Source organism: Alosa pseudoharengus, unplaced genomic scaffold, assembly GCF_046254945.1.
Source record: "Alosa pseudoharengus isolate Yale_2024_CS ecotype anadromous, Long Island Sound unplaced genomic scaffold, YU_APseudo_1.1 YU_APseudo_1.1_scf_17, whole genome shotgun sequence".
NCBI classification, from domain to species: domain Eukaryota; kingdom Metazoa; phylum Chordata; class Actinopteri; order Clupeiformes; family Clupeidae; genus Alosa; species Alosa pseudoharengus.
In genome coordinates, this window is record NW_027468640.1 from 30,693,799 (window position 1) to 30,709,725 (window position 15,927).

A 15,927-nucleotide genomic window follows, 5' to 3' on the forward strand; every position below is an offset into this window, starting at 1 on the left:
TCAGGTGGCGTTCTCGCCCTCCTCTTCCAGCAGGTAGTTGAGGGTGATGACGGCGCTGACAAAGTCACCCAGTTCCACGAAGTCGGCCGTGATGATGTTGATGCCGCTCTCGCCCGCCCGCTGCGAGCGGATCCATTGCATCATGCCGGGCAGGGCCCTAAAGACCACACACGCACACATGCACACACACACACATTCAAACAGACACATACACACACACACACACACACACACACACACACACACACACACACACACACACACACACACACACACACACAGAAACATATAACATAGTTTACAATTGAGTAACATTAGTACTTATAGACAAATGAAAGCAAGAAAGCAGGAAATTGTGAAGAAAAAGTATATCCAGTGTTTGGACTGTACAATGACTGAGTTAAACACACATAGTGGTGTCTCGTAAGGATCCTGTTCATGTTGCACAGCGCTTGTAATGACAATTTGAGTCTGTTAAGAGGCACAGTCTACAGTAAAATCTGCCCCCATAGCATAGCTTTGTAGCCACCTGGCTGCGCAAGCTACTAGCAGGATAACTCGAGTTAGTTCTGATTTTTTCCCTATCAACAGTACTTTGTGGCCTCGAACAACAGGGCCCTATGTTGAAAACACTAGTGAGCCAGAGTTCTCCTTTAATATAACCACTGCCATTAATGGCAGTTTCTTATTGTGCATCACAAAAATGTGCAAGGTCTAAAATCCCACCAAGGCATTACAGCACTCACACAGGGGTCAGTCGGCCTACACTTTGGCCAAAAGATCCCACAAGTGGGAAGGGAGGGAAAATGAGGAGAAATCACGACTCCCCACCACAACTTTGCTGCAAAATCTGGACCAAACAATCTCACATACAAAATGGGCCCATGAGTTTGAGAGATGCTACACAGCCTAGTCAAGATGACTAGGATGACTCAGCATTTTTGTATGGAGCTGCAATAAAGACAGCAGGTCCCTGCCATTAAAGCTTGTCGGGAGGCACCGCCTCGTGACACTGATACCATGTTTTCATTTGGATGACTTGCCGTGTCCAACATAATGCATTGGTCTTCTGCTCCACTGGCTTTTATGGCATGACATTTCGAAACGGAAAAAAAAAGACATTTGACCAGCTTACGGTGTGAACCGGTTTCCAAGTGATTGTGATCGGCTCTGCATGTGTGTGAATAGAAGGAGATACATGATCGAGATTGGGAGAGAGAGAGAAATATATGGAATGAGATACAGCGATAGAGATAAAAAAGAGGGGGGTAAAAAAAAAACTTAACCCCCCCCTCTGGACAAGCCTTTGAAGAGCCCTGGTGACTCAGGGTGTCAGCAACCCCCTGAGGCTAATGTTCCACTTACACAGAGCTGAACTAATGCATTAGCTCACCAGCCGACACTCCCCTGGCTGCCAGCCACCCGCCGGCACACACATGCTCACATGAGAGCCCACATCACTGGCCGCACATTTCCCACATCCCTCAGCATGCCCATCATGTCCACCACAGAGAGACTTTGTCAGGTCGCCATATTGAGACTACAAATAAGTGTACATAGCTTTTAAAAGTAAATTTGTACAAAACTGAGTTACTATTGCACAACTCCCCTGTAATGTTTGTATCAAGAGGGTAAATTATATTATTTTGCCCATGATAGATTTTCATTCAAACATACGGTACATCTTCTCCTGTACCTTGCTTTGCTGTGTACATTCATTACCTTGCTTTGGTGCTTTTAACATGTTGCCTCTTTTAGCCTGTTTGCTAATGAGATGACAGCAGCCTTGAGGCAAGGTCTTTCCTTCAGACCATTAGCCAATAGACTAGAGGGTAGATATACTGTAAGCCATATCCTATACTACCATGCAGTGCATTTTCTTTATGCACATTATAGGGCTACTATAGACAGGATAAAAAGAAACACTGGTTCAGGTTAAATCTGCCAAATACTATTTCAGTATGATACTGTCATTGCTAGAATTGATGCCATTCTGTTCTAGACTAGCCTACTGTGTATTTTTCTGTAGACAGATGGCTGAGTTTAACACATAGAGTGTGAGGAGCCCATTTATCACATGTTAGGAGGACTGCTGATTTCTCACTGTTTTCATTTAGACATCACAAATGAAAAGGACAATGATGATTAAAAAAAAGGTTATTAACTTTAATTTGCCATCGTGGTGAATATAAGATGGCAACACTCTTATCAATTGGGAAATAAAATTAGCAAAAGATACTGTAGTTGCACCTCACTATGTTAGTTGGCCAGATGTTATCTCACTAATTAAAGTAGCTATTTTTGCTACTTTAAGTCAGAGAGACTCTTTATGATACTCTTTCATCTTGTGCTGCACTATAAATTGCTTAACCAAGGTGATGTTACAAAGAACACCTTCCTGTTAGCGGATCACAAATTAGCAAGTCCTTGAGCTGACCACCAATTAAGCTGCTAAAAATAAAACAAAGATTAAAATGTGTAAAAAATGTGGATCAAATGCTGTTCACAGCAAACAGTGCGATTCATCTTCAGTAGAGTTGGAGGGCAATGTGTTCTATGACTTGAACAAATTAGTCAGGAATTAGAGGAAGGTTGTTAATTACAAATGGCTCACAGAAGCTAATTATTTGTTCTAATTGCATTAGCCCCGGTAATCACCAAAGGTGGGCGTGGAACAAATCTTTTCCTTTTTCATTATACAGTATATTATATTTTCATTATTTCACTGTACCTTTCCAGTACGTTTCCCTCATCTTTTTTCTTTTTTTCCCACAGGATTTACTACTGCCCACTCCACCCTCAATACTCAAAACAAGAAACAGTCCAAAAATGTAAAAGAGCAAAACATTGCATCACAAATGCAAAACTAAATTAATTAATGCATATATTCCCCGCACACAGTAATGTGACATAAGGAATAGTATTTTTTACGTTTGATCAATCACTCACTCCTCAAAATAAATCAATGTCAATTACTGCATCTCTAATAAAAGGCTCCAAACCTTATTCCGTGAGAGACATCAGTTGTTCTTTGGTGAATCAGTTACCGTTCTTAAATACAAGCAGAATATAGGCTACTTCCTCAAACTTCCATTACTTTCAACTATTCATACGCAAACATATTCCAAAAATGTGTCCAGGTGAAGATTATCACTTGAATGTTTTGTAACAGTATCATATATTTTCTGGAAGAAGATTTGGCTCTGTCAGTGACAATAATGTATTGGTGCCTTTGGCTACGGCAATGTAAGTATTGTTGGATATTACTAACTAGTCAAGTGGAGCAAACTCCTGTCAGTCAGCCAATTCCAGTAACCTGCTGAGCAGAAGCAGTAACAGCAGGAAAGGACAGCATGGCACAGCGTCTCCATCTGCTTACCTCTCTGTGATGGTCTCCCGCAATCCACTGGCCACTCCCTTCATCACTGTGCTGGCCTTGGGGGTCAGCACCACCTGCGACACGAAGAAGGTCCCCTTGTGTCGGCGGTCAGTCACTGACGTCTGCAGGAACTGGATGAGCTTGTCCGGGTCGGTGGTGTTGGCCCAAGGCGATGGCATCATCTGCCCCGGCCACAGGAATGGCACGTCCAGCGCCATGGGGTTGTGGTAGAAGACCAGCACCTGGTACTCCTTCTCCCACAGGTACTTGAGGCTGACCTCCTGGGCGAAGATGACCGGGCAGAGGCGGTCGCCGAAGACGGTGCGCAGCATTTGCACCAGTTTCTCGTGGTGGAGGTTCTGCATGCCGTAGAAGTGGTTGAAGTCCAAGAAGACCACCTCGCGCGCGTGCGAGGCCAGGAAGGCACTGATCTGCTCCAGGCCCTCGCGAACCGTGGCGCTGAAGAGCCCGTGGGCGAAGTAGAGCTCGTTGTCGGGGTCGCGCGGCTTGGTGGAGATGCGCAGGTCGAAAAAGCGCACGCCGGCGTCCAGCTGGCTGCTGAAGTTCATGGTCTGCGTGGCCAGCCACTTGCGCATCAGCTTCTTGGCCACCGTGCCAAAAACGGAGACGAAGTTCTGCACAGTCTCCGGCTGCTCTGGACCCACAGGAGAGGCCTCATCAATGTAGAAGCTAAAGGAATCATGGGAACCTGGAGAGAAATGGTCCATAATGAGTACAGTATATTAGGCAGTTTATAGTATAGCATTAACATTTCACTTCATGTAGATTTATAATTAACTCCAAATTGACAATGCACAGGAGTGCATATCAAACTTAATTCCAAGCCATTACTTAAGCACACTTGAGCAGTAACAGATCGCTATTTATGTTGATATGACAACGAGCACTGAATCTACACACACATGTTTGCATTATACAATGTGCAATCTGCAGTTAATTAAATATGAAGGCTTCAGTAAGCTACAAACAAGCAAACCAATCAAAACAAATTTTTCCTGCAGATGGCCACGAGCAACACCATCTAAATAAACATGGCTGAGAAAAGACATGGCCAAACATGGCAAAAGCACAAAATATGCCATTTGGTAATAAGCCCTGTTTAGACTGCGGACGAGTTTACTCCTGACCGGAGATGGTTCAATGGTTGAGTGTGTTGATTACATTTCTAAAATCTTATATTATCTCACCAGCTCTTCATAACACATTTTGGAATTGAACATTCTCTATTGGTAATCACAATCTTCTTTATAGAAAGAGACAAAAACAAGATGACTTTCAACGTTAATGGTGCAAAAAAGATTGCACAGATTATTGGAGCTAAGAGGTCTATTTTGGAGGCTTTTGACATTAACACTATTGGAAATGAAACGAATAAAATCAAGCCTGATGACAAAAAAGACATGTACGTCCCCAAACAAGATAAACTGAGATGCTTCACTGATATCACCAGCAAGGGACACTTTAATGACCTTCAGTGAGACAAACGAAGCAACTCCACTAGCACCAACTCCATAGGTCGTAAAAGCAGGCATTTGAAAATGTCACACAAAGCAGCTGATGTCAAACTAAGTGAGCGTCAAGAGAGAGCATGGGGAACAAGACAGAGGATGCGGAGGAAGAGGAGGAGAAAGAGGAGGAGAAAGAATGAAGGGGGAGGTGTGGAGAGAGCTCCGACTCCTTCAGTGAGACGAACACGTGTGTGTGTGTGTGTGTGTGTGTGTGTGTGTGTCAGGCTTGTGCAAAATTCCAGAATTTAATTGAAACTGGCTTTTAAATTCCAATTCAATTCTTGAATTTCACTTGCATTTCAATTGAGGTAGCAAACAAGAAGCAGAATTGCAATTCAAATTGTGCACAACCCTGGTGTGTGTGTGTGCAGCGAGAGGAAACAGCAGTGTCTAATAACCTGCTTCATCACAGATCATTACCACCCCGCCCACTCATTTCCTCAAGGCATGCTAGACAAACGGCCATTTGCCTGAGCAGACAATCCCTAGACCCATCCATCTTGAGCTTCCTCCGTCTCCATCTGTCTGTTGTCTGTCTGTCTCTCCATCTCTCTTTTTAGCTCACTGCTATCCTCCTTTGACACTCCCTGAAAGGTCACTGGTGTGTTTTTCACTTCGGGTACTGCGCTCACACTGACATCTACCGTCGCTGGGGCTGGAGGAGCCTGCCCAGTCCTCACGTGAGAGCTGATCGATCCCACCACCAAATGCACACCACCAAGGGCGTCGTAGTGGGGGGACAAGTGGGAATAAATTACCCGGGCCCCAAGTGGGGGGAGGGCCCCTAAGGAGTTGAATTTTATTTTCCTTAATAATAAATAATTTCCTTAATTTAAAGATCTTAATAAATGTTATTAACTAATATAGATGCAAATATTTCGGGTAAATGCATCAGTTGATTGATGTATTAAATTGTGTCCAAGCCAACATTGTTTGAGGGCAGGCACCCTCTCTCTTGCACGAAATGGTTCAGTCCGCCTTCCCCTGCTAGGTGCATTTTTGAAGTAATGTTCATTCGTTCTGCCGAAGCGGCAATGCAGACGGTCACGGTGTGAAGATGTCTAAGTCTAAGAAAGCTAAATCCAGTTCCCAGAAAAGAAAAGAGAGGCAAGAAAGGGAGAAAAAAAGAAATGAGGGAAAACAAGTGCTAACAGCCTTCTTTCCCAAGAAAGGTGAGCCTAATGTGAAAGCAATAGTCTACAAATGAAATGAACTCCTGAAGGTTACAAAACACTTCAATACCACCGCGAATCCACGATTATCAGTGCTAAAACAGCATTAACACAAAATTAGACATAACATGATGCCTGATTTATGCCTACCACAACATTTCAATAGCCTACTAATTCGAAAATTATTATGAGCTAATAGCTTAACTTAGTAGGCTCAATGTTATATAGGCTAGGTTCATGAGGAAAGGCTGTCAAATTAGTAGCAAAGCTAACTTGTGAAACGCATCACACTCAGTTAGCTATAGATAGCTGTTCTCTCAGCCAAAAGTGCTCAATTTGTATAGATAGCTGTTCTCTCAGCCAAAAGTGTTTTCATTCATTTCATGTTCTAGCTTTTAAACATTCTTCAAATAAAACAGAAATTCAGTGACGTCTTGGGTAATACGATTATTTTCTGTTATACAGTACATATAAGAGTTGTTAGATTAAAGGGGTGGTTCAGGATTTTGGACATAGGACCTCATTTCCAAGTAAGCAAGTGTGATATTTATCAGTGGAGACCGTTTTCAACACGTTTCATCCAGTCCTTCTAATTGCAGACTTCGCAGGTGCTAGGCTAGCGCAAGTCAACGGTATGTGCTAGCCTGCCACTAAAAACAGTCTTACCCACTCCAAAGTACACCCGAGGCAAATAAATTATAACGCCAGACTATCGATGTAAATGTCTGTTTTGATAGTGTTATTTCTAACGTTTTTCTATCCTTGCATTTCAACGATCGCATTACATTTTGAGGGACTAGTTTCTTAGCAGCGGCGGAATTATACTTGCTCCGGTTAGTAGTACTGCGCCGAAAAGTAAACAGTAAAGCGCACTCCAATGGGGATACCTAGTAGTAGCCTTGGTAATATCAGTCCGCCGCTGAGATGCAAAATGACTACTACCAACTTCAGGGACCAAAGTATAACTATTGCAACGCGATGCGAGGGTAGTTGTATTTCTCACACTATTCTATCAACACAGACATTTACATCGATTGTCTGGAATTTGCCTCGGGTGTACTTTGGAGTGGGTAAGACTGTCTTTAGTGGCAAGCTAGCACATACCGTTGACTTGCGCTAGCCTAGCACCTGCGAACTCTGCAATTAGAAGGACTGGATGAAACGTGTTGAAAACGGTCTCCACTGATAAATATCACACTTGCTTACTTGGAAATGAGGTCTTATGTCCAAAATCCTGAACCACCCCTTTAATTCCATAGATACACTAGATGTCGCCTTCTGCTTCTCAGCATGCGTCAACACCGCCGCCATCTTGGTACAGGGATCTGAAGCGCTAAACTAGTTCTCCTGTATTGTCAGCGTTACCTATTTAGCGACGTTTGGCCATCCCCAGCGATAGAAAACCTTTTTAACGATTAGCGACAAATTTGGGAACTTCTCACAATGATGGCAGATCGGCTTCTTTGTTGTTGAAACGTAAGAAAATCACCTTTCTCATGGCTTTGTCATTTATGAATTCAGCTACATCTCGTTTGCCCATGGCACTGACCCATGATTATAAAAGTAACGACTGGCGTAGCCTATGTAGTAGCAGAGGTAAATGTTCTACAGATCTACAGCAACTTCTGGTGAGATTACAACTTACATGAGTAAACGAGACGAGGGGTATGTGGCCTCAACCAGAGCATGTCTACGAAGAGCCTGTTTACTTTCATTGTATCGAACTTGGTTGCAGTTTACTCATTGTTCCTCTAGGGGCCGCCGCTAGCTAGTGCAGAATGAATGGGAGTCTATGGGGCTAGACGGGTAAAATGTATCTTTATTATCGTCTTAAGCTTAGTTTTCTCTAGACTCAACCATAAATACATGCCTGTCAGTTGGAACAACCCAAAAAACTAGATAATTGCTTGAGATTTTGACGATTTATGGTGATTTTATTTTCGCTAGATCTTTGCCCAGATTGACGCTAATGCATTATAGAGGAGTGGATCACTGAAGCAAGATGGCGTCTCGATTGACGCATTCGTTCCAATGAACAGCAGTAGTCAAGGCGACATCTAGTGTATATATCTATGGATTAATTCAATGTGTAGTTAGTTGTGAACCTCATGCTTCATGCTTACAGCCGGTGGTTGGTTGGTTGGGGGGGGGCCCATGGCCACCACTTGTGCATAGGGCCCAGAATTTGGTGCTACGCCCCTGCACACCACCACGACCGACCAGTTAGAGTGAGTCTCAAAGGGCCATAGATCTAAGTTAGAAAGAACATGGCTGGCCCCAGCCGTGGCGCAACTGGCTGGGGCACCTGCACCTTACGCCGGCGACCCGAGTTCGATTCCCGCCCCGTGGTCCTTTCTGGATCCCACCCCGACTCTCTCTCCCACTCGCTTCTTGTCATTCTCCACTATCCTGTCGCATTAAAGACATAAAAAAGCCCCCAAAAAATATACTTATAAAAAAAGAAAGAACATGGCTACATAGCAACAGCCTTGCTGTGTGTCCTGCAACACTTCACTCGGTAATGAGGCTAACCATGGCAAATCTCAAGACCTAAATGTGCTTCTGGCTTCTGTGCTCGCAGATTCACAGTGACAGAGACCATAAGAGTGACACAAGTCTCTCATCCACCATCATTTTCTCTCTCTCTCTCTCTCATACAACAACACGACTATTAACGGAAGGATGGACATCTCGCTGCTAGAGTGGCACCATGAGTGAATTATCATTTTGAGATGGTGACTTTGCCGCAACCTTGAAACTTAATGTTCTGGTCACTTCACCGTGTCCATTTATCTTGTTAAAGGGGAGACCGGAACAATCCACTCACTTTAGTGCCTGAACTCAAGGATTGATGGCAGCTGAAAAGAACGGAAAGATGAGCTGAAAAGCCTGAAAATCTGTCAAGGCCCATTCTGGGTTGTTGTGCTGGGTCCCTGGCCACATAGCCTACAAAAGCAACAGACACCTTTCAATTACGTTCCTCAATCCAAACAGCAAAGGACTCTTGTGAACATGAAGGTTGTACAGATACAGGTGGCCAGAAACTCACACCTTCTTATACACATACCTTCTATCTCTTTCTATCCAACATAGCTACCAATGTAACTTTGCAGTTTATATGATACAAGAGAAAAATATTCATCCACAGTAGTTCAAAGTAGTGCTTTGTTCAGTTTTAGTGTAACAATCAAAGCTGTTGTCATTGCTTTTCACCAACATTCAATAGTCCCTACAGTAGCAGAAGTCTCTGCATATCTACAGTAGTTGTGCACACGAATAAAAGGAAGTGACAGAGTTTGTGTTGTATTAGCTGTTATTTCAATCAAATGTTGAGGCAATAGGCTACAAGCCCATTTTATCCATGTAGCAAGCAACTTGTACTGTAACCTGAAAACTGTTTCACTGAACTACCAAGGAGTAGCATACATGCCAATTAAAACACAAATACACAACCTTTGTACCCCTACACACCCCTATTATAAGTGTTAGGCCTACCATATCCCTCAAAAATTAAACTCTTCCTGGCATATAATCATTTGAAAGGGACACGTTGTTCCGCACAGGGTCTTCATGCTCTGCTACATATAGGGCAACTTTCGATGCTCTGAGCCAGAGGAGATTTCTACATGACACAATCACTTAATGGTCAACAGTGGTCAGGCAGTGACCCCATCATGCTCTCAGCTTGTCTGAAATCCAGGAAGATGATTTATCTGAGGGCTGACTGCATGGGGGAGAGAGAGAGAGAGAGAGAGAGAGAGAAGAGAGAAATATATATATATATATATATATATATATATATATATATATATATATATAGAGAGAGAGAGAGAGAGAGAGAGAGAGAGAGAGAGAGAAGCACCGTTAATTTAAAGTACCTATAGCAAAAGGTCTAGACCCATTATGCTTCTTCTAAAAGCCATGTCAGATGCAATGACAAAGGTGTCTACCTGCAGGCAAACAGACGCCAAGCTGGGGCTCTGGAAGAGGGCTATGGAATGAGTAAGTGGAATGACCTTGCCTTTAATCTAAGGTAAGATTAAAAAAATAGCATATGTGGAAAATATAGAAGAGCTTCCAACAACAGCAGCAACAGCAAGAACAACAACTTTTGAGGGCGGCCTGAAAAACATCACAATCTCACCCTCACCCTTACCCTCACCCTCAATCCCTCTTCCATTCAGACCTGCAAGGCATGCCTGCAGGAACAAAATGCAATCTCTCTGTGACAGCTTATAGAACATCAAAACACATCTGCATTTAAAGCCCTTAAAAGCCTGCAGCAAGTTTGTATGCAAATGACTTCTTGCAACCAGGAGCCTCTTGTTAGAGACATGAAAATGGCACATCATGCTAAAATCAGATAACTGCTTTAGAAAATTACCCTGCTTTCAACCAACACAGTGTACACTCCCCATCTAACTACACTGAATTGGTGATTTTGGTTTGTTTATCCCCTCTGTTGTTTTGCGTGAAATGTCCTTCTCGTTTTCCTTAGACTTCATGCCGAGTACGGGAGAACACACAGCCAGCCGAAGGGATTAATTGGACTCGACAAACCGGCGACGCCATCTGACAGCCTCAGGCTAATTATTTGAATGTTGCGGTAAATCTTTTAGGAGAAAATATATATATATAAATATATACAAATATTGAATTAACTTTCCTCTATAAATGAAAATCAAAACAGAACAGTAGCCAAACAAAAGCTCCATGGTGATATCTACTCACTAAGTAAAGAATTATAGGCAATTTCAGACACAACATGCACACTTATTAGATTAGATTAGATTAGATTAGATTAGATTCACACTACTACATGCATTCAATCAAATGTGCCTTGTACACGACTGACAGCTTATAGAAAACCTTGATTTATTAACATTTCAAATGTTTAAAATGTTCACATTTATTAACATTTCAAATGTCAATTTGAGCATCAACTCTTTATCAGACCCGATGAATCCACTCAAACACTGGCTTTTTTCCTCCTATAATCTTCATGCCATTTAGAGGGGGCAGGCTATAATTGAGAAGTGAAGAATTTGTTTCCAAAGCAACTTCCTCCCATAAAACTGCAGAAAGTGTTGTAAAACTTGCTCAGATACTCAGTCCCAAAGGTCCTAGATCAGTAATACCAAGACAGCATGCAGTAAAACTATTGTCAGTGCCACTATGAAAAAATCAGAGAGTACATATCCTGATGATGAATACCAATCCCTAAAAGCAAAGAGAAGACAATAATATATTTATAATTGATGAGTGAATTAATGACAATACACCTCATTAACTGGTAAACCATCTATCAGCTACACATACAATTGTTTACATGTTGGTGCTTGTCTCACATCTGTAGGGGTGCTTATCCATCTTTCTATTCATTCAGTGTCAAGTGAAGTGTCTTTTGACAGTGTGAGTAAAGGCATGTTTCAAGTATAGTCTGAGGTAAAATCAATTACTTTCCTCATCAGAAGGGAAATCAAATACTTTATTCGTCTGCTGGGTGGTTGATTAAGAAACATACGTCATAACCCATCCATCTGTTTTATCCACTTTGTTGGTTTAAAAACACTCTGGCTTCTGAAAAGCGTCAGCACGTAGGAGTCCAAAGATGGGGAAGCTATAATGTTTGGGATATATGTGATGGTGACAGTTCTCTATCAAAAATGGGTATCCCTTTTTCTACAGCTCTATTTCGATGATGTTTTTGGTGGCTCTTCTTTGCAGCAATCTTCTAGGGGTCTGAGTATCTAATGTCTAATAATGTCTAATATCTAATATCTAAATATCTAATATAGAGTGTCTAATAAGAGACTTCCCCGCAAAGCCCCTTCAGCCCATTTCAATCGGTTCGCAGCAATGTCTTCCAAAAACTTCAGCTGTTTCTTTAGATTAGAGCTGCTTCCTTAGAGCAAATGTTGTGCAGCGTTGGGAGCTGATGAATCTAGTTCTACCCAGGTGATCTTATGGGCAGTAGCATTGTCCCAATTAGTTCAAGCTCCCTGCTTGCACGATGGAAACTTCAAACAATATCAACAGGGGCCAGAGAAGTCTGGCCTGTATACCATGCTAAGTCCATGCCTTGAACTTCCTTGGAAGTCCTGACTTCTCCACTGCTGGTAGCCGTACTTCCATGCTGGTAGCCATACTTCCAACTCCATACAAATCGACGGCATTGCTGCAATGTCTCTCAGGGTTCAGCTAAACATCTTCCCTTGGTTTGTCACAGGCTCCTTAGACACTGACAGAATCAGGATTGGACTGCTGTCAGTTTTAATCTCAGCCATATAACAACCCTTTTCAGGCCTTGGAGGAGCCATCAGCATCCTGCCATTGATGTTGCTACGACAGACAGTCGGGTCATCCATGTAGACTCTGTTTGGAGGTTGACGAATGCTGGGTCATGACAGGCGACCCCCACCTTCCACTTCTGCTGCCTTGACCAGCATGATCATCGGCAAGGTAAACAAGGACACTGATATGGTACAACCGCTGATGGTGACTTTCTCTAGGCGATGCCATGCACAGTTGGTCCCAGATGTTGAGGTCACATGCAGAGAACAGGACTGTGGGGTAGCCGTTGTTACTCCAACAGCAAAATGGCTCATGCCATCTATGTGTATTTTCCCATGCGGCACCCCATGTCTCTCTTACCAGTGCATTCAGTTCACTTCATTCAGTCTCATAAACAAATAATAATTCCATAAAAGGTACAGTCCATGATTTTGGCAAAGGGTTATTTGAACTGATCAAATGACACTCCATGCTCCTGAAGCAATATGTTGATAGGCTGGAACAGCATGGCTCATGAGTCATTTACAGAGCCAGGGCAGAGTTTGATCACCAGAAATTTGTAGAGCTCACACGCATAGCAGACAGCTACTGTAGAGGACTGTGAGGAGCCAAATTCATTGTCTGATACTTTCACAGTTTTAGAAGTGGTTAGAGCACTGACTGACTGACTGACTAAGAGACTCATATTGAGGACTCATATTGGTAGCATGGTCTGAATGATCATTGGCTTCATTTATTAGTCAGACAAATACACAGCACAGAAAAAGAGCCTTGACAGGACTGCACACAGGTAGATGACCTCCCATGCTGTATTACAGACGTTGCTACTGGTGATGAGCAAACACACACACACACACACGCACACTCCCCTAAGGTGGTTAGAAACTAAGAAATGAATGTGGGGGAGGGGCATGTTTGAAAATAAATAACAGAGTATTATAGCCTAGCTATAAATTAGTGTTTAAAGGCTGCAAAATGCCAATATGGCTGCCTGAAGCCATGAAGGACACTTTCAATAATGTAAAAATTCACAGCATGGTGGGAGTATCTCTATATTGAAATGTGTGTGTGTGTATCTGTGTATCTGTGTGTGTGTGTGTGTGTGTGTGTGTGTGTGTGTTTACAAGAGCAAGGGGCACCACAGGGATCCACCTGCAGCTCCAGTCATGAAAAGACTCTATACTATACTAAAACATCCCTCACACCTGTGCTCAGGGGAGAACAGTCTGTGTGTGTGTGTGTGTGTGTGTGTGTGTGTGTGTGTGTGTGTGTGTGTGTGTGTGTGTGTGTGTGTGTGTGTGTGTGTGTGTGTGTGTGTGTGTGGCAATATCACTTTGATTAAATGAATGACCCAAAACACAAGCTGTGGCTTCCATCATATTCCCTCTGCACCCCACAGGCTTAACCAATCCTATTGGCCACTAAAATACTGAACTATAATTAAATAATAATAATAAAAAAAACGAATTGCCGTTGAACCAAAACGAGGAGTTGCTTTTCGATTGGGTGGCATATTTTCTTATATTTAAGGTATTTTTGATTGATTGTGTTTGTGTGTGTGCTTGGTCAGTGGTTTGAGCCCTGGTCAGACACAGTTAATGAGCAGATAATGACTCATTGTGCTAGTGCCCAGTGTAGTGACAAATCAGTACCAGATGCGTTTAATCAGGCTTTTGTAATCACTGCTGGGCTTTAGGCAGAGCTGGACCTGCTGATTGGCCATCTCTTCACTTCTCTTCTCCTGCCAGTTGCCAATCAGACAATCTCCCCCCCCAATGAACTATGCATACATACCATCAGGAGCCAATTTATGCTCTACCTTACTACATTCTACATGATTACATTTTACCAAGCATGAACAACATTATGTGCCTGTGCAAGCTATGTGGCAGCATCCCCCAGACATCAAGTCAGAGACACTCCTATGTTAAAAATGAAGGCATAAATGACTGATACACCATGTATGATCTTATAAAAATGATTGAAATTGACTTGATGTATGACTGTAATTGCCCAATTAAGATGGCAACATGCAATTCCTAATCCTAAGAAAATTTAGGCTATGTGTGTGGACATCTCTTAACCAACCATGTGCACTACCACCACAGCAATCAAGATTCGTGCCTTGTCCTCAAAACCGATATGCCATGGCCACTTGAATTTTCACCATACTGGCAGATGAACAGATCGTGGCTCCCCTGCTGGCATGATGGTGATCAGCGCAGCTGCCCTCTGAACATAGAATACCTACGGTGTCCTTGGGTTATAGCCTACCTGACTATTTGAACACCATCAAGCAGGTAGTCGATTAATCGCTTTATATGTACTCTAAATAATTACGCACAGCGTAAGAGTAGCATAATCACAATATGTTAGTGTATACTATATACAATTTTTTGGTGTCTTAATTCAGTTCTAAAAACTATAACTTCAAGGCAAAATATTTTCTGAGTGTGCGAAAAACTTTGAAGGAACATCCAGGACAGGGACATTTACTCAAACCAAAACAAGCGACATCCAGAGTGATTGAAACCCAAGCAAATGGTAATTTTCATGAATAGTGTCCAGCATGTGCCGGGCAGCCACGCATCAACAAATGACACTCATTTTGAATGATTCAGTAACACTGCCTTTCCATCTGTCGCTCCCGAGTCCTGCGCGTTTTAGAAATATATATTCAGGGTGGATTAACAGACGGACATCACAGCAAGCACTGCGTATTCGGCGGCTTCAATCGCAGATACAGATGTTTTCGACTTATGCCCCAGAGCAACAGGTGTCATGTTCAACTGCAGTCATGTTTGATGCATCAGAAACAAATATCCTCGTAAATACGAACCATTGCTACAACAATTCTACCTGCTTTGAACCACTTTTAGTTAAATATATCATATCAGTAGCATGAACTAGTAGAGAAAATAATTAGTTTTTTATTGACCTTTGTGGTAGGCAGCACCCACAGATCACCTATGGTAATAATATAAACATCGTATTTCTTATAAAGCATAATTGCAAAACACTTTCGAGTCTCTTTACGCGCCTTCGCCAAATAGAGGAACTCTTACCGGGTATAGCCAGGTTAGTCAGAGGGGTGCTGTGAAGGTTCTCCGGCAAACTTGCCATCCAGTCTGCAAGGCGGAGTTCATTCTTCCCATGAGACGAAGCCATGCCGTCCGATGCTGCGTGTACTCGGTGCTCATAAGCTGAATGATCTGGCAAAGCTGGCTCCTCTCCTGTGCAACCAGACCGAGCAGAGCACAGCACCAGTGGAGCCACACCCCCAAGCCGGCGCCCACTATAATAATAATAGTAATAATAATAAACCTACTTTAAACAGACATTATGGAGAGATGTTGAAAATGCGTTTACTTTGAAAGAGATTCTATTTTAATTTGCCTTGGTGACCAGCTATCTTTTGCACCACATTGGCACCAGTGAGTTTTGTTGATTCGTTTGATGTCATTCAAGGTATTATTTGTGATCCAGGCCGCTGAGTTACAATGTCCAAATCTCCATTTCAAACGTTGTATTCTCCCTCTCTTCTGTTTTTGGA

General features: G+C 42.7%; 1 protein-coding gene across 1 annotated transcript; it reads right to left on the minus strand.

Annotated features, from left to right (window-relative positions):
• Positions 1-15,542, minus strand: plcxd3 (phosphatidylinositol-specific phospholipase C, X domain containing 3). Its single transcript, XM_076289773.1, has 3 exons — positions 15,440-15,542; positions 3,380-4,088; positions 1-157 (listed from the first exon to the last, which is right to left on the minus strand). The coding sequence occupies exons 1-3, from the start codon at positions 15,540-15,542 to the stop codon at positions 1-3; spliced, it is 969 nt and encodes a 322-aa protein (XP_076145888.1).
• Positions 15,543-15,927: the final 385 nt, after the last annotated feature.

Excerpts from the sequence above, each read along its gene's own strand:
- plcxd3 (XM_076289773.1), bottom strand. The coding sequence starts at position 15,542 with ATGGCTTCGTCTCATGGGAAGAATGAACTCCGCCTTGCAGACTGGATG. Across the intron at positions 4,089-15,439 it reads GACTAACCTGGCTATACCCG|GTTCCCATGATTCCTTTAGC; the intron begins GTAAGAGTTCCT and ends ATTTCTCTCCAG. Across the intron at positions 158-3,379 it reads CGGGAGACCATCACAGAGAG|GGCCCTGCCCGGCATGATGC; the intron begins GTAAGCAGATGG and ends TGTGGTCTTTAG.